This window comes from Asterias rubens, chromosome 2, assembly GCF_902459465.1.
Source record: "Asterias rubens chromosome 2, eAstRub1.3, whole genome shotgun sequence".
Lineage (NCBI taxonomy): Eukaryota > Metazoa > Echinodermata > Asteroidea > Forcipulatida > Asteriidae > Asterias > Asterias rubens.
Window position 1 is genome coordinate 20,314,731 of NC_047063.1, and position 23,459 is coordinate 20,338,189.

A 23,459-nucleotide genomic window follows, 5' to 3' on the forward strand; every position below is an offset into this window, starting at 1 on the left:
ATAGTCACGGCTCGAAATCGTATTTGCTACGCCCAAATCGTGTATGTTGGTATCTCTGCCATAACACTTGCAGAGAATTGTGACTGGTGTTCAGAACTGGCAATTGGCCAGCGGACCACTGTTAAGGGAGAGTGGGAGACACTGTTTTTAAACCTAATAATTTAATTGCAGAAGATCATACTTTTATCTTATAAATAACAAACTTCTTCATTTTTTAAAAATCCTTTTCAAGTTTATTTTGACCTTCAGTACCCCATACCATTACTAGTGAGTTATCCAAATATCATTCAACAAATACATCAATGTAATGAACTTGAAAACAGTAAAGGGGAGGGGGTGGACGACACAAGAGCAAGCTTTCCAAAAATTTGTTTTTTCCGCGGACATAAACTGGAAGGACTAGCAGCAGGAAAACCTCTAAAGTAGGATGTCAATACGAGTCAAGGTTCCCAACCTGTGATTGTTGGCAGCTTAACTTGGAGATAGTCAACAACAGGGCTGACCTCTGACCTACATTACTTAGAGTAAGGCCGAGCTGCTTGGTGTTAAGCCTAGGACCGTTGCATCAGCAATGTCAAATGCAATTCTGAAACTACAAGGAAAGTGCTCGTGCGCTTTGATGTCTTTTCCAGTTGTGCACATATTTGTGCACAAGCCTATTCTTAATTTTTGAAAGGCAAGCAGCTTGCTTTCCATGGTAGTTGGACAAGGGACACTTTTTTTTTAAAATTTCTACTGTAACATTTCAAGGGGCACCAAGGCAATGCCTGGAGCATAATGCTTCTAGGCATTGATATGATAGAGAGCTACCGTACTGTACATGGATATGTATGTAGTTCCGTTTGAAAGAATGAGATATCCATGCTTAAAAATAACTAGCATACTGCACACGTGTAAAGCGTCAATATAAATCATTAAAACAAACATTATAGCAAAAACATAAGACAACTGACTTGCCTATTCTTGTCAAGACTACGTTGTCTTATCTAAAATTCAAAACCTCACTATAAAAATCAAGAGAGAGACTTTTAGAGTAACTCAGACTTGTGTGAAGACCAAATGAATTCCCTTTAAAACTGTAATAAGACCCATCACCACAGTCATAAGTAAGCAATGCTAGACTTGTACATCTGCTGAAAACATTAAGAGGCTTACCATAACACATAAATTTAAAAATCTCCAAAACCTAATGTAGGGATAGACAGAGGATGGCACATCATACTAGCTTCAGGTTTTGTGTCGTTTTGGTGTGGGATTTATTTTGTGTTATCTTTATTTATTTATTTATTTGTTTATTTTTAAAAAAAATTTTTTGGGGGGGGTTATATATTTTTTAACCTTTTATTAAACAGCGGCTTAAAAATGCTGCGAAATAATTAGTTGAAGTGGGGGTAAGTAAACATTCCCCAGGAATTTGCTGGAGTCTGTGTTCCTATTAATTAGCTATGTAGTGTGAACAGGGCCTTTGACACTCCCGAAGGTCACCACAAAATAATACTCAACTTCAGATTCTAAAAACCTTCTAAAATCCTCAGACAACTTGAGAAAACAACGCCTCATTATTGATACAGCCCCCAGGGTTCCAACTAAAACACCATGCTGAAGGATTACGGGATGATCCTATATCATAGGCTTACCTGTTTGAAGCTGATAAGGCTGCAACACCGTCTGGCAGATTACATGATTAGGATTAGGACACCCACACCTTAAACTGGGGATATTTTTAAACCATGAATGAGTGAAAATGTTTAATCTTGGATTTTTTTTGTAAACCAGTAAAAGCTGAGGGTTAGCACTTAGGCATGGGGGGAAAACCATGGAAGAAGGAAGGGCAGACTGAGATTTGTCAATTAGGGTTAAAAAGGTGTTGTTGTTTTTGGCAAGAAAAATGTTTAATATTCCACAATTCTATCGCCTAGTTTACAAATCTTTTGAGCTTAGAAATTCATTTTAAATACCAGATTTACACATTTTTTATAAAAGTTTCAAAGGTACTGCATGCTGGCAAATAAAAGAGAAAATTTTAACCCTCAAAACAAGTCACAAGTTGACAGTCAGTTTGACCGGGTCAGCGAGGTAATAAAGGTAGGGGAGGATGCCTCTAATTATGACAATATCCGACACGTTGTGCAAGGTTTGCTCAAAGATTGGCCGCAATCAAGCCCCAGGAAGTTGTTGGCTTTCAAAATTCCGGAAAAATAAATTAAGGTGGTTGGTGAAGTTTTTTTCTCTCTCTCTTACATGTAGGTCAGCCTAGTTAATGATCTTTTTATTTTTAGCACTAAATAAGAAGTTATGTTTAAGTGTGAATGACATTGTCAGTAGACTTGAGGCATTGAGGTCCCACTTAACCATGAAAATGTTACAATGTTTAAAAAAGAGTGATGAAACATGTCAACTGTGTCGTCACAAGTTCAAAAAAGAGCCACAGATCTAGGCACTCTGCAGGCAAATATTGTACGAAGAGATTGGTTTGATGGTGAGTTTTCAAAAAAACTAGACGATGGAAATGAATGTCCTAAATGCATAATTGATATCATATTGGTCGTGGCGTGCCATCTGTTAACAGCTGTGTCGTTCAGTACAAATATGGTTGGTCCGAAACGGCGACTTCAGTTACAGCTACGGCTAGATCGCGCGCGTCTGCTATTCTTCAACACTGGTAGACGCGCTGATCTGGACGTAGCTGTAGCCGAAGTCGTCAATTCGGACACGGCCTTACACAGGTCTCACTTTTGGTCTACGCACTGTTTACATTTTTACTGCTTGGGAATAATAATCAACTGAACTACATTCTAACAGAAAATCACATTGCAATTTTTTTTTTTTTTTTTTTACAGACTATTTTTCTTGGGGAACGCATAAGGTTGCCAACAATCAATGATGTCTTATAAATCCCTTCAAACTAAAACCATTGACTTCAGGGCCCATTTTCCCATTTCATTACACCATTGCTCTAGATTATACAACTACAAGTTCAAGATGAGTACAATGCCCTTGTATATACCCCACCTCTCAATGGTCCTTTCTCTATGCTCTGACTAACCCCTCACCAAGTCAACAGACAGTCACCCAGGCTACATTCCAGCTTGCTGACACACCACCTATAGGGTTAAGTACCCACAACCTTGAACACCCAACAAATGCCCCCATTTTATCACCTGGCTTACTTTCTTTCCTTGGCTGACAGACACAAAATGGGCTCCAATGAAGGAAAAAACAAACTGAAAGGTGACTGACCTTAGGCTGGTAATCTCTTCCAGATAAAAGACAGGAAGTGTTTGGTTTTCTTATTCTGTGGTACAAAAGCCGCCTTGTGCGTGGTATTTGGTGAATGTTGATGATTGTAAGACGACATGCTCAGTCATTTTATGCATGCTTTGCAGACCAGTGAGTTCTAAAATTTGGGGCCTTCTTAAACTGTTCACATTGTGAACGCAACAGTTAAACCTTATCCAGACTGTTCACATGCATAGTTCTCTATTCAGTCGTAGTTTATCACGGAACTGGGTACTGGGTTTATCACTGATGCTAAGTCTATAAAGAGCAGTCAAGGATTGCTTTTAAAAATAGCATAGCAAAAAGCTATCACAATGTATTGCATTCATTCAGTCGATGCGGACCTTACACATTGGTCCTCCATTGCTGTAAGCAGCTCCTCCTGTCTCAGGCCAGAGTCCCGGCACAAGGTGTCCAGCCTTTGATTTCACAAAACTCTTCCTATCTTATAGGCAGTGGACACTATGGGTAATTACTCAACATAATTATCAGCATAAAACCTTACTTGGTAATGAGTATTTGGGAGAGGTTGATAGCATAAAACACTGTGAGAAACGGCTCCCTCTGAAGTGACGTAGTTTTCGAGAAAGAAGTACTTTTCCATGAATTTGATTTCGAGACCTCAAGTTTAGAGTTTGAGGTCTCGAAATCAAGCATCTGAAAGCACACAACTTTGTGTGACAAGGTTGTTTTTCTCGCAACTTCAACGACCAAATGAGCTCAAATTTTCACAGGTTTGTTATTTTATGCATATGTTGAGATACACAAAGTGAGAAGACTGGATTTTGACAATTACCAATAGTGTCCATTGCAGACCTTAAGATTAATCCTAAGTTAGGACGAGTTACTCATCCTAACTCGAGATAAGATGAGTCCTAACTCTTTGTGAAATCGACCCCAGTACCTGAGTAGGGGCCAATAGCACCAGCCTGCTTACTGCCAGCTCAGCACATCTTATGTCTTAGCATGGTCTGAGACAGTGACCTGCTAAAGTCAGCCTTCTTGTCCTAATCTTGGTGCTAACCCCCGGTAGTCCACCATAGTGATTGCCTCTCCCAAAGAATCTGTTTTATACATCAAAGCCTTCTTGTATATAGCAGCCGTCCAGTCTCTTCTCTAGTCGACTGATTAGTGCAACTAAAACAAATCATCACTTACTACCCAGTATAATAGCAGTCAGTGTGCACAAAGCTTCAGTAATGTTTTATACTATCAACAGCTCTCCATTGCTAGTTACCAAGTAGGTTTTTGTGCTAACAATTATTTTGAGTGAAGCCCCTTTCATACTTCCTGCAAATGCGAAGACGAAGCGAATTTGACATGAATTTGACGTGACAACCCTCCTTTCGCAGCGATATTCGCAATTGAGTTGAGCATGACTCAATTCAGTGCGAATTTCGTTGCGAATTGTTTTGCAACATTTGTATCATATTCGCATTCGCAGGAAGTATGAACCGGGCTTTACTACCAATAGTGTCCAGTGCCTTTCAGTTAACCTACACACGTACATGTAGGAGCAAGGATTACACATCCCCAAACTGCTTTCAGGGACAAGAAGGATGTTTGTTTACTCAGAGATTCAATGACTGTATGATGTGAGGGGAGTTATGTGTTTGTGTAACTTCCAATGTATTCACATTGCAGCATAGAAAGATGTGGGCCCCAGTGGAGTAGAAGTAATGCGTCACTGCTGGGGTTTCATAACCTCAAAATGTTTCAACCAATCCAGAATGTATTCAAGGAAAGAAACTGAAAAGATACACCACCTCCCCCACCCCCACATAATTGTACAATGCTTTATGTCCCTCGGTGCTTCGTGACATTTGTGTGAGGCGTATGGTTTATTATTATTATTATTATTATTATTATTATTATTATTATTATTATTATTACTGTTTATGAACTTTAATGACAATGAAAACATTAGGCAGATGGTACCACATGAACACCCAAACCCGGGACCAATGTGTTGAATGACGCCAGCATTTCCATAAACGCACCATGGGACCAGCTGCCTCAATCATTCCATTCTAGTTTATCTCAAAACGTAATTTTAAGGAAAAGTTTTCACAACAGGGCCCTTTATGTGGACTAATGAAATGACCTATTTATGTGAGGGGTTGTCATACAAACTTTAAGGATTTGGGTACTTTTCCAAAATGTCCATAGATTTACATTAAACTTACAGGGTTTGAAGATAATGTAGTGGAAAGCTTCCCTTCAAATATTACTAACTAAGGTTGTGTAGTTTTTGAGAAACGAGTAAAACAAGTCACAAAATAATTTTCGTCTCATGAGACCAAAATTATTTTAGCATGTAAAATCCCCTTAACCAGTTATGATATTATACCAAAACCATAGCATAACTGGTTAATACGTTTGAAAGAAATAACAGATAACAAATAAAAAGGCCATCGTTCTCCTCTTTTTGTAAAAACCCTATTTGGCTATAGTTCATATAGGAACTCATATAGGCCTTTTTTTGGATGGTTTTAATGATCTTGATGTAAACACTATTATAGTGTTTTGCTGCTTCCTTAAAGGCAGTGGACACTATTGGTAATTACTCAAAATAATTATTAGCATTATAGGGTCCACTGCCTCTAAGTATGATACAAATGTATAGGGAGGAGGAGATAGTAACGCCTTACCTTCAAGCTAGCTATGACTAACTCTCTTGCCTGAAGCTCTGCCTCCAAGAGTCCCAGTAGTCTCAGAAGATCCGATTTACTGAAGTTCATGATCCCCTCGGCCGGTTTCTACAAATTAAGAACAAAATAAAAATGAAATCTCATGAGTTACAATTACGGTGATTATGATTGCCGAGCTACGAGCTGTGTTATTACAGAGGGCAGTAATTCTGAATTTGCTGAAGGGTAGTCTTAAGTAAGCAGTCACGGCTTCTTTTATATCCTTGTGAAATGATTAGGCCTACATAGTTTACTTTCAAGCAGAGATAGAATCCCTTGTAGTCATTTCAACGTAAGATGCAAAATCATTAATTAAAGAAGTATATTTCATCAGATGCAGATGATTCGGTCGGATGATTCATTGAACGTTTATCTTAAAACCGATGAGACGCAAGAAGAAATCAACGTGTTTAGTGCGAGTGCACCGTTATGGAAGGGAGTCGACAATGAACACCACCTCTAAATAGTATCTTGTCTATTCATCCTTGGGAACAAAACATAAAATTGTTCCTTTCCATACAAAAACCAGCACTTCCTGCCAAAACTTTTGTTTATTTGCTCAGCAAACAGATAGAGAAGAGCACATAACTCGGGGCCTCTAAGAGAAGTATTTCTCAACCTAGAGAATAATTTAGACAACATATCACATTCATGTTTTGCATTCTGAGAAGTGGACATCCTATCACATTCATGTTTCACTTTCTGAGAAGTGCCTTGTATGAGCGTGAAACGTCACTAGTATTGGATATCTTTAAAGAAATTTACCGTAACAAGACTGTTGAGAAAGAAACAGTGCCATGTAAAACCAATGTCTCAATGATGAATAACTTTAAGTCTACTGCACCACATTTCTTTTTAAACCTTTCAACAGATGAAGAAAGCGAAAGCGTCTGGAATAAATTAGTGTTGACAACCAAGGCAAACTTCAGGTTTCCAGCGTACATTCTTCAATCAACAGCACGGAACTCGGTATTACATTTACATCGCTCTCTAGCAACAAATATCCTTTGCCAAACACAAGAGTGGAGAGAGAGGGGGAGAGCCGGGGCGGCAATGTTATCATGTAGCACCTCACGGAAATTACACAGTCGAGGCAAACATACAAGACTGCAAAGGAAGAAGATGTGCACGACTTCAAGAGGCGGCTCACGCATTGTTTGCATTCATAGGCCCGAGGCTAATCACCAAGCAATTGATGAGGTTTCTCCTTGTACTGTAGGCTTGTGGAGAGGGGGGGGAAATAAAGAAACGGGTTGCTTGGAATGTGAACTATAACTCCTTAAGATGACCCTGTTTGTGTGTGACTGAAAGTCCTGGACAGGATTTGTTTGGGTTTTGGTTTTGTCTTTCTGAAAACCATTATGGAAGCCACAAAAGCTCACTACACCGTGGGTGAAAGTTCGGGACTTCATGCACACTTAAATATTTACAAGGCTAAAAGCCACTCTTGATATGGGCCTACAAGAAAATAATGATTTAAAGTGGAAAGAACTCAGGGGAGCTGAAAGTAAGAATTGATATTCCTCGTAAAACAGGAAATGGAAATACTGAGCAGATACAAAATGTATAAAAAAAAAAAAAACATGTCAGGACACATATTTTATGAAGAAAAAACAATTATTGAGGAAGGGAAGGTGCCAACCAACACACATCACTGGTTTCCCAAAAATTGCTGGAAACTTTGAAATTGTATTCAGTCTAAAGCAAAACTTGATGAAAAAATCATTGCTGAACTTGTGCACATGTAAAAAACAGAAGGTCAGAAAGAGTTTCAATTGATGTTTCACGTTTCATCCATAATTCTTAATGACCCATGCTACAGGCATTTCATGGCTAATATATTTTAAAGACTTAAATACCTGCACTTCTCTTAGTCTTATTCTTTAAAGGCAGTGGACACTTGGTAATTACTCAAAATAATTATTAGCATAAAACCTTATTTGGTAAAGAGTAATGGGGAGAGGTGGAGAACTGGAAAACATTGTGAGAACTGACTCCCTCTGAATTAACGTAGTTTTCGAGAAATAAATTTTTTTTCCACAAATTTGATTGCGAGACCTCAGAATTAGAATTTGAGGTCTAGAAATCAAGCATCGTGTGACAAGGGTGTTTTTTATTATCTCTCAACTTCGACGACCAATTGAGCTCAAGTTTTCACGGGTTTGTTATTTTATGCATAAGTAAGAAGACTGGTCTTTGACAATTCCCAAAGGTGTCCAGTGTCTTTAAAACTGCTGTTGCATCACAGAGATTCTTGACTCAGTTAATCACTCAATGACTGAGAATCGTAAATGTCCAGCGGCTACAAAAAAAAGTCAGCAAGAGACTTGCATAGAAGTCTAACAACAATCCCAGAGAAATCCTAATCAGCATTCATCTGTAGGTAATTACAGCCAAATGCTGCAGGGCGTGAATTCATTGAAGCAATAACCATAGAGAAAGGAACACAGCTCTCTATGCAATAATAACACACTGTCTAGTAAATATAATCTGTGTAGGATTCCCGCAGTCAAGACTCAACAAGCCCCATCTACCCCACACTCCGCAAATATTAGTAGTGCACCCAAGGGTCTAGTGTCAGTACAACCATTGATACAGAAAGGGTAACGTCAGAGAATAACTTTAAGTTATGAGTTGAGTGCAGAGTAGTATTTCCCTCTTGTATGGCCCAGCCTGAAGCAAGATTCCATACTTAACAACAACGAAACACAAACCTGAGGCAAAATAAGTGTATTAAGCTAGAGTAGAAATGTATTTGCGAGATTGGTCTGCTGTAGGTTCAAATTGTGCACGCCACTTGCTGTGAACGCTCGCGGTGCACGGTACTTTGTATTCTATAAAACATGGATTGGTTTACAGGATACATGAATTTGTGCCACTGATCAAAAAGTTTTTGGCAGGTTACTTGCAATTTACCACAGAGATTGTTCATTTGAGTCGGTACACAGAGTTCTCCCTGTGCACGAGCTAGTGTATCGGACAAATAGGCGCAAATTGCAAGCAAAGGCCTACTTATTGCGGGTGATATGCTTTTAAAAAAAATTAATAATCAAGATGTTTTTGATTCAAATTTATTATTATTAATTTTTTACTTTAGATCAAATTCACCCAAATCCTCCAAGCCCCTGATGTCCCTTGAATTTGTTCAGTAGAAAATTACATTGTCCTCATTGAAGTGCCCTTTACTAAGGAGAAACTGTGTTGCCCTTCCAAGACTGAAGTATCCGGCCTGTATCCACACAATGGCTACCTTAACATTGATACCTTTACCATTATATTTTGCATAATGTCATCTTATCTTATGATAAACACAGATTGATGATAGGGGCTTGCATTGCTGTATCATTTGTATCTATGCATAATGACAGACTTGTCAACTGGTATGCATGGCTGGTCTGCCCATAACTGTTCACAGCGAGATGTAGTAGCATGCATTCAGATCTAGGACAAGTATCTTGGGGTTCAAGCAGTGTTGACCTCATTAGAGATGTGTATGGAATTTCACTTAAAAAACTATACTGAAGAACCCTTACCAAAGATACCATTCCAACAAACTAGTGCGCCATTTCGAGACTTCAATTAAAGAGGTCTCTCAGAATTAAAGTGACTAGCGAGCAGGACCAATTAGCTCGTCATTTCACTGGTCCTTTAGCTTGTCACTGGTCAGTACTTCGTTTTAATTAAGGGAGAGTTTTCACTGGTCCTCGGCTGTTTTAACTGGCATTTGGCCAGCGACCACTCCTAAGGGAGAATGCTGAGTAATGTACGCAGTATGTTCACTCCTCTGTGTCTAACCATGTTTTGCATCTACAAAGTATGTATCTGACCAGGGGTGGATTTTAGGACCAACCTTAATATCTTAATATACTCTAACTCTTTGTGATATCGACCCCAGACCTGATAATTCATGGAAGCAACGAAGGCAATTGCCTCAATGCCCCCAGGTTTGTGCCCTCGCCCTTTCAAAACTGAAGCATAAGCCCTTTTCACACGACAAAGTCAAACTAGGGTCCTTGGTCCCCGGTGCCAGTTGTCATAACCAAGGACGTTGGTCAAACTCAAACAGGACCTTTCACACGGCGCAGAAACCAACGTCCCGTGTTTCAGAACATTCGTCTTTTGTGGTGCTAAAGGTCAACATTGTTCATTGTCCATTTCACTGATATCCGCATCGCCAACGTATGTACCAATGATTTTTCTGCACTGTCGTGAATCGGCGGCCCCTAAAAAATATTTTTGTTTTGGACGAAGAATGAACGTGTAGTTGAGTTGCTCGAACCATTCACTCATGCTCCGACCACCAATTCCAAACAGAAAAAGTAACAATCGATTATAAACTGGGGAGTGCAGATTCTTACCGATGAATGTTGTCATAAATCTGGCACGCATTTTGTTGCACACTGAAGTTTTTTTATATAAATATGTCGTTCTATGCTCGATCATGAAACTTATCGAACGAATGCTACGTAGGCCTACTCCTAGAACTATGATGGAATTTTAGGCAAAATCAAATTGATTTTCGAGAGTGAACTTTTTAAAACATGTCTCAACGATCTCATGCTAAACATTGAAAACTTGCTCTCTTGAAGGAGTCGTGCACACACGTTCTCATAAACATGCTCAAAGGTTTAACGTTATCGCACAACGGGGTCGAACATCTCGATTTTCTTGCACTATGTGTTTCTTCTTGCGCGCATGCGTGGTAGCTCCAGCCACACCAGGGTCCTTCGTTACGCAAGCAATGTTCATTCACACAGCACACACGGGCGATCGTGGTATAATTTTCACAACGTTGTGTTTTCAAGACGGAGGTCTGGACCTTGGTCTTAAAAAGACCAGGGACCCGTGCCTATTTAAGCAGAGGTACCTTTCACACGATGTGGATTAAACAACGTTGTGTTCCTAAGACCAAGGACACCCTGCTTAATTTCCTCGTGTGAAAAGGCCTATACAGGCCTGTGTGACATAGTTTAGCCCTCGTAAACTGTAACACTGGAATATCCACTAAGTTACCTCTGGCAATATTTTTTTGATAAATGCAAGACAAGATCCAGCGATGCGAGACGAAAACGCCCAATTTCCACTCCAGACTGTAGGGTCTCCTGACTAGGGTCTCCCGACTTGGGTCACCATCCTTTGACTCTATAGAGTGTGTTTGACACACAGCCAGTTATGAATCATACAGGCAATTCTCTAGTGGCTTCAATCACTCCATCAAAATTGATTGGATTGCTTTTTCTTTTTAGTCTGTACTCTTCATGATATTAATTTAAGGCAATGAAAATATTTTGCTTGTCAAGTACCAGGGACTTGGAAAGAGGATCTTGGGAGTTTGCAGGAAAGAGGAAGAAAACAAGACCCGATGGAATAGATAGAGAACTTCATTACTGATTATGAGGCAAAATATTAATAAGATATTCAGTCAGTAATATATGAAAAGGAGACTTTGAAGTGCGTGTTTAGAATTAATTAGAAAATGAGGTGAATTCACAAGTTTGACAGCAACCACAACTTGCCTAAATCAGAAATTGGCTTAAAGGAGATAATGGTTCTCTTTTGGGAGAAAAGGTGGTTTTGAGAAGAAGCAGAACTGAGATGTTTCAAGCAGTATGCAGTGCTTGTCTTCAAGAGAATGCTGCAGCAGATTTCACCAAACGCTAGGATTGCGTCCTAACGTCTATGGATACGGAACTTAACTTGTCCTAAGTACCAAGATTAGCACCAAGATTAGTCCCAAGTTAGGAAAGGTTTGGTGAAATTGACGGCTGGACTGCTGAAGAGGAATGGGTTTAAGAACTGTAAAATATGCTCCAGTATGCTCAAACATTTCCATAAGTCCAGTTCAGCATGCTCCTTAAGACAAGAAACAGAAACTTTCTGAAACCTCAAGACTTTTTCAATTCGGTTCTTCTAAAAGCCAAAACTCCCCCCCCCCCCCCCCGAGAAAAAAAAATAAAATAAATAAATAAAACAATATTTCATCTACATGGTTCTCACCCATCGGCCAATTTCTTATTGTATCTCTGACATTATGCAAAACTTCAAACAAAACTTTTGAAAACCAGTCCAAATATTGTCATAAAATGTTCTTCTTTTTTGTCCTTCATTTTGAGCAAAGATTGCCGACTCTTGTGTAATTCAAACATACAGGCTAACAATCTCCCACTTACAATATTTTAGGATGTTTTATTTCATAGGATCAGTGAGCCAAAAAAGATAAGTGCTCACATACAGCACAGATTGCACTTAAGATTTAAATTTCATTTCAAACATAGACTTAAGAATTAAAGATGTTGTAATTCTCAAGTCGGGATAAAATCAAATCAATTGATAAGCCTGTGTGCATGACACTGTTAGGGTCAAAACCTGAGGCCATTACTCCTTTTCACAACAACAAATCTCAGAACTTCTCAATCTCCAAAGATGAAGGATTCAAAACACGCATTTCATACATTATATGTGATTTGAGGTGTTGCATGTTGAGGTTTCAATGATATTTGGTTTGCGGTAAGTGTGTCTACTTGCCAGATAGAGTTTGTTCTTTAGAGAACTGTCCTGCTAATTGTATTCTATTACTGCAGAGTTTTTTATTGGAAACTTCTCAGTATCAGAAAACACATCGATTCAGTGAGTTCGGCTGTGAAAAGGCTGGTCCCAAAATTGGCCAAGACTCATCCAACATAGGGATTCTCATACATTTAGCAATGCTCTAATATACCATCCTAGGTAAAATAGGACTTAGGTGTTGGAGTAATTACAATTTGACAGATTTTGTTTACCTCTCAGACTTTGTCAACAAACCCCAGAATGTTATCCCTTAATATTTTGAAAACTAAGCCCTGTAGTATTTCCCCAATTCCTCTGAAATCCATTGTTCTCAGACACAAGGGCATTCTATGCATGAATAAACATGAGTTATGTTTATGAGTCAGTCATCATCAGAGCATGATCAGAGCATAAAACTCCCTCATCATGAATTCAGATCACAACTTCACAGATGGTTGGAGCCGGTGCAGGGCCACTTTAGACCAAGAGCTCTCAGTAAAAAATGCAAAGTGCCTGGCTGGACGGAAAGTAGTGTGGCCAGGCCGCATATGCAAACAATGAAATACAATTACAGGGATGTTCAGGTATTTTTTCATTTTCACGAGAGAAGCTGAATCTATAACTGACAGGCGATCAACTACTCTGTATTCTGCACTGTTCAGAATCGGAACGTGATTCTTTTGAAATATTTTGACACTGGGAAGACGACTGAGCTCATAGTTGAATGATGTGCTCTGTTAAAGTGAGCATATGTTGGTTCTCCAAAAAAAGTCGTTAGTGAACCATTACATCAACTATGGTTACCATTTTTAGCAACCACTTTTAACATTTCGGCAACACAGGCCTTTTTGGTTGAACAGTTTGCAACAGCAATTGCTTTCTTCTCCATTCAAGTAATACGTTTTATAAAATTTGTGACTGGGAAGTAACCAGTTTGTTCCGTTTGACTATCCAAAGTCCAATACAGTCCAGTTTGGACAAAGGGCACAAGTGTGGTTGGCGGGTACGGTCACCTGTCCTCACATTAGGCACACCTGATTACCCTGGGCATCTAGTGATATTTACTACTAGGCTAGTGGCACCTCAAACAGTCACAACTACGAGACTATTCCCACGTAGTCGCCCAGGCATAACACACACATGTAACATCCATGTGGAGACAATTACAATTACAATTGCATCCAAGGAAACACAGACCTATTATAATTTGTACATCAGTCCACCTGTACCAGTCAGCAATTGCACACTCTGAACTCACCACAGTGCTTCATACACACTCAAAGGATAACTCAATTTGCAATTTGTGACAACAGTAACAACACAAAACAGGAAAACACAAAATAAACAACAACAAAAAACACCCAAATTGATGTTGGAATGGGACTTTAATCTAATTTCTCCTTCGAGCGTAAAGTCCTAATACACGGTTTTTCCATCCTTTGAAATTAAGTTAGTGACTAGAAGGCATATCGATCCCAAGTACAGCAGTGACATTTGGGAATACGACCAAGCCTAAATCATAATACATACAATAAAGCAGGCAGCCTCCCATTAGCTCAGCCCAATCAAATTTCTCCCCAAGCCCCGCTGAAATTATTAATCGGGTGGAACGAACAAGAAGGGAATTATCTTTAATGGGTGATGAGAAGCATGAACATATACAGTATGGATGTCTTTAAAGTGATAGAAGTCATTTTTAGCCCTCTCCGTAATCACTGGGGATTAACAGAGCAATGTTGACTTTCTCTACTTCTTCTTCCTTTTTCTATATACTTGGTGTTTAATTAATGTGGGGACAGTTAAGCCTGGGATGTCAGGCTGGGGTTCATTAATTATTCGCTTTATCCTTGGTGTGAGTCAATTACCTGCTAATTGCATGAATTGTGAAACAGGTGTAAAATCTCTGAGTGTATTGGACTTTGGATATTCTTGGACACCTTTATCTTCTGTGATGTAATCAACACCTAACTGTCTTGTCACAGGAAAACTACCATGATGTTGCTGTTCAGCAAATGTTTTCTATTTATTATTTATGACACATCTCAGTGCAATCAGGGCTAATAACGGGCAATAACTTTAAAAGATAATGAGCGCTTCCGGTTCTTTAATTTAAAAACCTTGATTTGAAACCTTGATTGCAAAACCTTTTTTTTTTTTCAAGAGTGTTGCAAATAAAACCTTTATTGCAGTTTTAAGGAACATTACAGAATTGGTTTCTGCTAACAAAACAGTTGCTGGGAGTGTAAGCACTTTATGTAATCCACCAAATCCATAAACTGACAAACCTATAGAAGTTTGAGATTGATCGGTCATCTCACTGGGTCACAAGAGATCAGTGAAAACTGGTTACAAATTTTGCATTGCATCGATGCCAAAATAAAATGAATTAAACGCTCACTGGGCGATAAATTCCGAACGCGAAGTTAGATTATTTATTTCTCATCAAATATGACATTTTAGACATAAATATTTCAAAGGATGTTTTCAATTATCATCATCATTAGACCGACTAAGTTTTATGTAAATCTGTGATCTTCACGATTTTTGTTTCTTACCAATTCTGTAACGTTCCTTTAAACGGCCATCAAGTTCCCCAAACAACAAGAAACAAATTGTTTTTACTGTATTTTTTTAATACAAACTAATCGTGGCCATTTATTAATTTTTCTTTTTTAAATTTAGATGACCCAGTAACACAATTTTCTCAGCAAACCAAGAGTCACTTTTGGCAACCCAAAACCATTTACAGCCTCCTAATAGGTTTATCTAAGAGAAGACATGGCAGTTGGATCCCAACCCTCTCGTTATCCGACACTTTCTAACACTGTCTACATTACAAGATAATATCACATCTGACCTTTATATCTGAACCATTCTGGGGGGGGGGAGGGGAGGGGAGAAGGAATCATAATTGGACTATTCAGCCTGGTGTTCCCATTAAAGGAAAACGTTTGAGTGCAGTGTCAATATTGCTGTCATTAGAGTGTGAAATGGGCAAGAATGGCAATTTATAGTTAATGGGGTTTAAAAGTGAGGCTGGTCACTTACTGGTTGGTGTGGAAGGGTCCTGATTTGCTTTCCCTACTTATGGGTTTTAAAAGATCAATTTGAAAATGATAATTAATAGGTTTGGGTTTTTACAGTCTCTACTTAAAAATTTATTTAGGGTACGGTAGAAGGACTCGGGAATAAAATTGAAATATAAATAAGCCCAAATACTGTCATTGAAATAAGCAAATTGTACAAAACCCTTGACCAACCATAAACCGTTTCCCTCACTAAATACAGGAACTGGGTGAAACTGAATATCGAGAGTGGGAATCTACCAAAAGACCAATGACCACTTTAACACACCAGTAATCTTCTTTTTGTGTGTTGTGTTGTCTTTTAGCCCTTGAGAAAGACTCTGCTACCAAAGGTCCAAACATTTTGTTGGTACATGTATAAGCAGTTTATAACAGTACTTTAAAAAAAAAAAATAAAGTGAATGTAATTGCCCCTAAAAGCTTGCGTCATTAGTGATTGAACCTGTAAACAAAAATATCAAGCCCGTTGGTCCATGAAAAAGCGTTTGAAACTGTTTGTTATGAAATGCATTGGTTGGAAAGATGTTATAAAAGAAGAATATTGATGATGCTCACGAATTTGCCTCAAATTTGCATGGATATCCTTTTACTTTGCAAACTAACACGGTCAGCCATAAATGACTAGAAAGAGCTGACAACATGCACTAAATATTTAATGCACAGGCACAATCTTTATTAGGGAGTGTTGGTTTTAAGTAGGTTTTAATTTGTTTACTCGTCGTTTGCAAGTGAAGTGTTTATTTGCATGGCTTGTCAACCAGGACCTTTGAAGGTTTTACCAGTGTTTGCTTTTGGTCATTTCAGGTATTTGTGACCTCCACTAAAAAGTGCAACTACAATGATAGGAAGTTAATCAAAGGCCAACTCACAGGGTAATTATGAGTACAAAAATAACTCAGTAATTATACACAGAAAACACTTCACAGCTTTGGACAATTTTGTTCAGCTGTCTTGTCTTAGTTGTTCCCTCTTTATAAGCCAAGTATTAGTGCTGATACAAGTCAAAAACTGCCAAGCACCAGTCACAAATCATACACATGGATTGTCAATTTGGCTGGTAATCACATTCACTGGTTGTGAATGTGCTTCTGGTTGTGAATTTGTATGTGCTTAGCAGCTTTTTGTGCTTAAAGGCAAGGTACACTTTTGGTAATTACTCAAAACAAATATTAACTTAAACACTGACTTGGTAACGAGCATTGGAGAGCTGTTGACAATATAAAACATTGTGGAAAACGACTCCCTCTGAAGTAACATAGTTTTTGAGAAAGAGGTAATTTCTCACTAAAACAATAAAAGACTTCTAGCTGAAAGCACACAAATTCATCCAACAAGGGTGTTTTTCCTTTCATCATTTCCTCGCAACTTCGATGACCGATTGAGCCCACAATTTCACAGGCTTGTTATTTTATGGTAATGATGGGATACACCTAGCGAGAAGACTGGTCCGTGACAATTACCAAACGTGTACCCTCCCTTCACTGAAAACATCTAGTAGTCAATTTGGAGAAAAAATTAGTCAACTACGCAATAAAAATTAGTCTTTCCATTCATGACTAATTTTTCAATCCGAACTAACTAATAGGAAACATTTTTACTAATTGAGCTAATGAAATTACTAATCAATATTTTTTAAAGACTAATACGAATTTGTTATTTCTAATTTTGTCCGTAGATAAGTTGATACAGAGTACTGATTGACTAATTTGTTTCTCTCCAAAATATGAAATGACCAGTCTGACATAGCAATGACAAATTTGTCGACTAATGTGTGAGAAAAATACTAATTGAATTGGCTCCGAAGGCGGGCACTCGATACAAAAGCCTGTACAGAACTTACTCGTACAACGTTCGGTCGAGTGCCACCGACCCTTCCTCCCTATCAAGAGGTTGTGAATTAAATACAATCATGTATTCTTCATCAAAGGGCATTTCTTAATTAATAAATTTAATACAAGAATAAACTCCTGTTTCAACTTTTGGAAAAAATGGGCGCCGCTTGTAACCTTGGGAGGTAGTCTGTAAACAGTGCTGTCATTAATCAGCACGGTGAGTACAATTAACAGAACAGCCAGAACACAAATCGCACCCCCCGGTCAGGCCGGTTTCGCGCCGATATTGTTTAGTGCGCGATGGTCGCGCAGCATTGCAATTCAGCACAGTTTATTAGGCCGTCTCCGAAACGGCGACTTCGGCTACAGCTACGGCTAGATCGCGCGCGTCTGCCTATTCTTTAACACTGGTAGACGCGCTGATCTAGACGTAGCTGTAGCCGAAGTCGTCGTTTCGGACACGGCCGGCCTTACACTGTTCAAAAACCATTATCGAAAAATAGCGTGTCATTTTCACTGTCGCGCAAATATCGCCCGCGCGATTCGTAACTTTCCCTCTCGATCGTCTGCTGCTGCCAGAGTGCAGGAGAGCAGAACAAGAACGTCAGGTTATAGTCCGTGTCAACGTGTGCTGTTGGTGGGTGGTGGAATGTGAAATAAGGTAATTAATTTATTGTATTCTGTTGTAATTATTCAGAAATATAATAACATGTTAATAAGTAACGCATAGAGGACATGCCTGGCTGAGAATGAACAAACGTTAACTTACATAAGCAACATTTTTAGTTTCCCTTTTCAAATTTCAATCTCAACTCAAAAAAGTTTCATGAACTAACGTACTGCGGAGTACATGTATGTTGTACTGCTGTACGTAGTATAAAACTGCTATTGCTACACTACTTTTAAGTAAATACACCACCATACACGAGCAACCGGTTTCTGTTGAGCCAGTCACCAGTGCAGTGACGGCAAGTTATGAGCAATTCAGAAATTAGCTGTGAGTCACAAACAAACTAAACCAAAGAACAATTTTATTAGCATGATTTATAGTCGCCAAGTTTTTGGAAAAAAGGTGAAAATCACAAAGGGCAAAGCGATGTTTTCAGGAGAGTCTCGTATTAAATAGTAAATACCAGTACTGCTATGTACTGCCACATAAGTTGTACATGCTAAAATAATGTTTGTATCCTGAGGCGAAGTTATTTTTGTGACATTGTTTTCCTCATTTCTCAAAAACTACAGCACCACAGCAAGTATTTTAAGGGAAGCTTTCTACCACCATTATCTTAAAACTGTGTAAGTTTAATTTTTACTTTAAATGTAAATCTGTGGACATTGCGTTTTGGGTCGAACAAAAAGTACCCAAACACTTTAAGGATTTTAATTAAGAAACCTTTGTTTTGTATTTCAGGTTGACGTGCATGTACACAGGCCTACATACATCCCATACAACTTTCACCATGGACTCGACAAAGTAAGTTCACTGCCTACACAGACACAGTCAACAGTTTTTCACATTTTATATTTATTGATGGCAAAATTAAATTTCTGCATGATTACCCGAAGCAGGACGTTTCGTACCCAATCATTAATACTATGTAAGTTGCACAAGGGAGATTTAGCCACTACTAGAAGTGTACTAGAGTAGCTACTACTCCTAGAACTATTTCGGTTTCGTCCGGCTATCGTCTTCCGTAACCTCATAGGTTTATATCTCTCATGCATTAATGATGGTTCAATCATTGTTCAATGAATTTTGGAATCAAAAATCTCTCTTTATTTTTATTTTAATCTCGCAAAAATTAGGCTCTATGTGTCCTTTGATATCTCAATGTCCAAGGGGGCGACCAGAGAACCCACTCCGCAATCTCAAAAATGTCAAAAGTTATAAATTCCTACCGTTATTCAGTCCCCAAATGCTCTGTTTTACCTCTACACTACAAATACTGATTGTCCCCGAACTCTGCCAAACGCATCGCGAAGTCACGACACGTGACGAGCGTGTGCATATTATTTTTTTCCCAGGACAAACGTGGAGAATTATCTACACACGTTTGTCCTAAAATTAAAAAACACTTGATCCGCGCTTTGCGTACAAAAACATATGGACACGCGTCTGGGAACCAGATGTCTGATTTTTTTTTAATTCTAGTGTAAGCGGTAATGTATGTCAACTGAATACTACTTGCATGCACCCCACCTCCTTTCTGGCAAAACCACCACAGAACCTTCATTTTATGACCCCAAATAAATTGTAATGGTTTTTGTACGTGGTAATCTGCTCTATCAAGCAGAGTTTTTTTCATGAAATTTCTGGAATATTTTTTTTTTTTAATCTTGGTCAAAGGTCAAGGTATTGTGTCAAAGATCATAGTTATTGTTTTACTTATTTTAAGGACTTTTGATTAGAGCATTTATTCTGATCCAAATTTGCACAATTTTGTGGAAAACTTGCCTATTTATGGTTTATTCTTTTAAAAGGGGGGGGGGGTGATCACCCACGAACTCGTGGAATATGCACCCCAAAAAAATCTGCATCCCATGTTGACATGGGACGCAGAAGGACTGTCGTGTTTTTCTGTATTCCTCTCATGCTTGTATAATAACTAATAGTGTTATGTGATGTCATGCAGTGGTCTCAAATTGTAGAAAAAAATGTTGCAAAATTGCTTCCCAAAGCACTGATGTGCTGTATTGTAGCATAAATAAAGTTTTGTCCATTTACTACTTTAAGTATGAATAAGACATCTGGTTGCTTACAGCAATATTGAGTAATTTTACTTTTTACTTTTATTTATTGAAGGATGAAGACACCACACATCCTGTGTACATCGAAATGGATGAACAATCGGCACATGTGTCTACAGAGTTTAAAGGAGTTGCAGAAGGCGAGGTAGTTTCTGTTGTTGATGATGTAACAACAGCAGTCGCGTGCTACATTTCCTCGTTTTTTGTATTTCACCTGCAGTACATCCCAGAACTAGTGAAGACAATTGCTTTTTATCAATATGGTGTTCTTAAGATAGACGACCAGACTGGTATTCATAAGTCAGTTTTAAGCCTACTGGCACGTTTAACTTAGAAAAGGTCACTTTCCAAGAAAATGTAAAAACAAACTTGATACGACCCAACATGCACTTAAAATAGCAAACATGTGAAAGTTTAAGCTCAATAAGACTTATGTGTTTTAAACTTTTTTTCAAACATCATAATTTATCCTGCAGGGTCATATCTTTGGATTCCGTGACCATTTATTTGCTACCTTTTTTTCTCGATGGATTTGACTTCAGGAACCATTTAAAAAGAAAATAAGCTCCTATGAACCTCTGAAATGTGATAGGAACTTTTTTTATTGTGCAATATTCAAAATGGCCGCCGACGCCATCTTGAAAAACATAAATTGTAATAGCTCTGGCTCCAGATGACCTGGACGGACAAATGAGATGTCCTTTTCCACTATCTCTGACATGCTTAATACACTGGAATGGAAATTGTAAAGTTTGGGGACCATCTTGACCTCTAAATCCAAGATGGCCTCCTTCGCCATCTTGAAACATAACTTCCATATTAGCTCTGGCACCAGATGACCTAGACAGACATAGACTCTAACTATCAAATAAAATAATAGAGGCATGAATAGGTTTTCATCACTCAGGATGGCCAATGATATTTTTAGATAATAATCTTATTAAATATTATCCCTATAAACAAAACAAAAACCATAATTGATTTATGTTAAAAATGAAACCCTGATTGTTCTCTGTTAGTTTATCTGGTGCCAGAGCTGTCACATTTCATAATTTTCAAGATGGCGGAGGCGGCCATCTTGGATTTTGTGACCACGATGATCCCTAACTCTAAAATTACCATTCCAGTGGATTTTGTAATGGCAGAAATAGTGGGAATATACACCTCTTTTTCCCTATCTGGTTCCATATAGCTAGTATATTTTTCAAGTTGGAGATGTCGGCCATCTTGGATTTAGAGGTCAAGATGGTCCCCAAACCTTACAATTACCATTCCAGTGTGTTTGGCATGCCAGATATAGTTGAAAAGGACATATATTTTGTCTGTCTAGCTCATATGGTGCCAGAGCTATTACAAGTTATGTTTTTCATGATGGCGTCGGCGGCAATTTTTGCATATTGCGCAATAAAAAAAAAGTTCCTATCACATTTCAGAGGTTCATAGGGGCTTATTTTTCTTTTAGATGGTTCCTGAAGTCAAATCCATCGAGAAAAAAAGGTAGCAAAAAATGGTCGCGGAATCCAAAGATATGACCCTACTATAAATACTATTGTTTTACTCATTTCCTAAAAACTATGCCATTTCAAGCAAAACTATTTCAAGGGAAGTTTTCTACCATGACCATCTTTATACCATGTAAGTTTTGTGCAAACCATAAATAAAACAGTACAATTATTTTTCAGTAGTCAAAGTCCACTTGTGAAAGAAAGACAAAATCATCATGGCCAATCTTACATTATTAAACTGTGTAAGTTTTAACTTTATTTGATACGCTTTCAGTGCAAAATCTGTTAGCACCCCCAAAACGTGTGCAATGTGAATGTAATTCCATTATATGGTTCTGTATACTAAATTTCCATAATATTGTGTCTAAACTGTATTAAATTACACTTTTTAACAATGAAATTCCTCTATGGAATATACCTCTTAAAGTTATTGTTGGCAGAGAATGAAGTTGTGTTCAAAATTTTGCACTGAAAGGGCATACAAAATTACAGGTTTTCACGTAAAATTAGAGACTTGTGATAATTTTTTACTTTCATAATTGTTTCACTGTCGATTGAAACAATGGTACATCACTGAATTTGACTTTAAATACCGCTTTATTAAAGTCCTGTCACCACGGTGTGTACTGTAGGTGGGACTAATGGGTTGTTAAAACAACTTTTTGACTTTGCAAGTTGGGAAAAAAAAATCTATTGAAGTTTGTTTAATAATGTTAAACAATTTTTGAGATTCAGTAGTTATTCAGCAGATTGTTCTCAAAGGAACTGATGGTTAACAAAGTTGCTTCAGTTGGAGTTGTGTTGGATTTGCAATAAATTTACAGTGACTAATTATAACAGAAGTGTGTAAAAGACTAATTACTGGTATTGTCAGACTAATTGAAAGACTAAATAGTTGTGCTGCATGACTAATTAATTTTCTTGGATGACTAATTAAATTTCGTGTATTACCAATCTCCAGATCAATTAGTCATTTTAAACCATTTTCAAAGACAAACTATAATTTGTCATTTCAGTGTGTATTGACTAATCTTTTGATTGAGTGACCAATTAATGATTAGTCAAATTAAACCATGTAAATGACTAATTTTTTTTAGACAATTGACTAAGTGATGTTTTCAGTGTTTAAGTAGCTCTATGGAGTTGGGCTCAGGACACACACAATTGTAGTCTCGTTACCAATTGACCCAAGTTCGTTTTTATAAATCCAAAAACAAAGTAAATGTTATACATCTGAATAAGCTCCTACATGTGTACCTAGCTTACGAGTGAAGTGAATTAACTAAACTTATGTGAACGTCTACATCATGTTTTGTAAACAACGGACCTCTTAATTCATGATAATCATGTAAGTTTTAAGTTACTGTTTAATAAGTTACTGTTCTCGTCCATATAAGAGTGATCAGTACTTCTCCCTCACTGTTTTTCTGTGTAAGATTTAGGCCATTTTCAATTGTAATGTAGTGTTTTACTGCTATGCTGGCAGCGAATTGAATAGATTTTTAATAAACCATTGAATGAATGAAATAATCAACAATTCAGATGAACTAATAACATGTACCTTACCTCAATTTTCAATCTCTCAAGAACTACCAAGTTACCGTTGTTCACCGTACCGGGGTGACACCATACATGTACACCCAGGACTAGAATCTGGGCTGTTGAAGAAACTCTTCCCTAGCATATTATTTGTTGGTTCCCAGATGTTCTACCAAGTACAAACACACAGTCCAAACTCCAAATGGCTCTTACGAACGAAGACGTTGCTTCTGC

At 38.0% G+C, this 23,459-nt stretch overlaps 1 protein-coding gene and 1 long non-coding RNA gene across 2 annotated transcripts in view; one reads left to right on the top strand and one right to left on the bottom strand.

Annotated features, from left to right (window-relative positions):
- The window catches only part of LOC117307233 (cortactin-binding protein 2-like), an 85,040-nt gene that overhangs the window by 48,925 nt on the left and 12,656 nt on the right, over positions 1–23,459 (bottom strand). Inside the window, exon 3 of the mRNA XM_033791923.1 lies at positions 5,931–6,038. Within this exon, the coding sequence (XP_033647814.1) occupies positions 5,931–6,038 (108 nt within the window). The remainder of the gene's footprint in view (positions 1–5,930; positions 6,039–23,459) is intronic.
- Positions 18,339–20,634, top strand: LOC117307234. The gene is made up of 4 exons (XR_004521055.1): positions 18,339–18,430; positions 18,845–18,907; positions 20,237–20,520; positions 20,595–20,634. It is a non-coding gene; the product is annotated as an uncharacterized LOC117307234 (long non-coding RNA).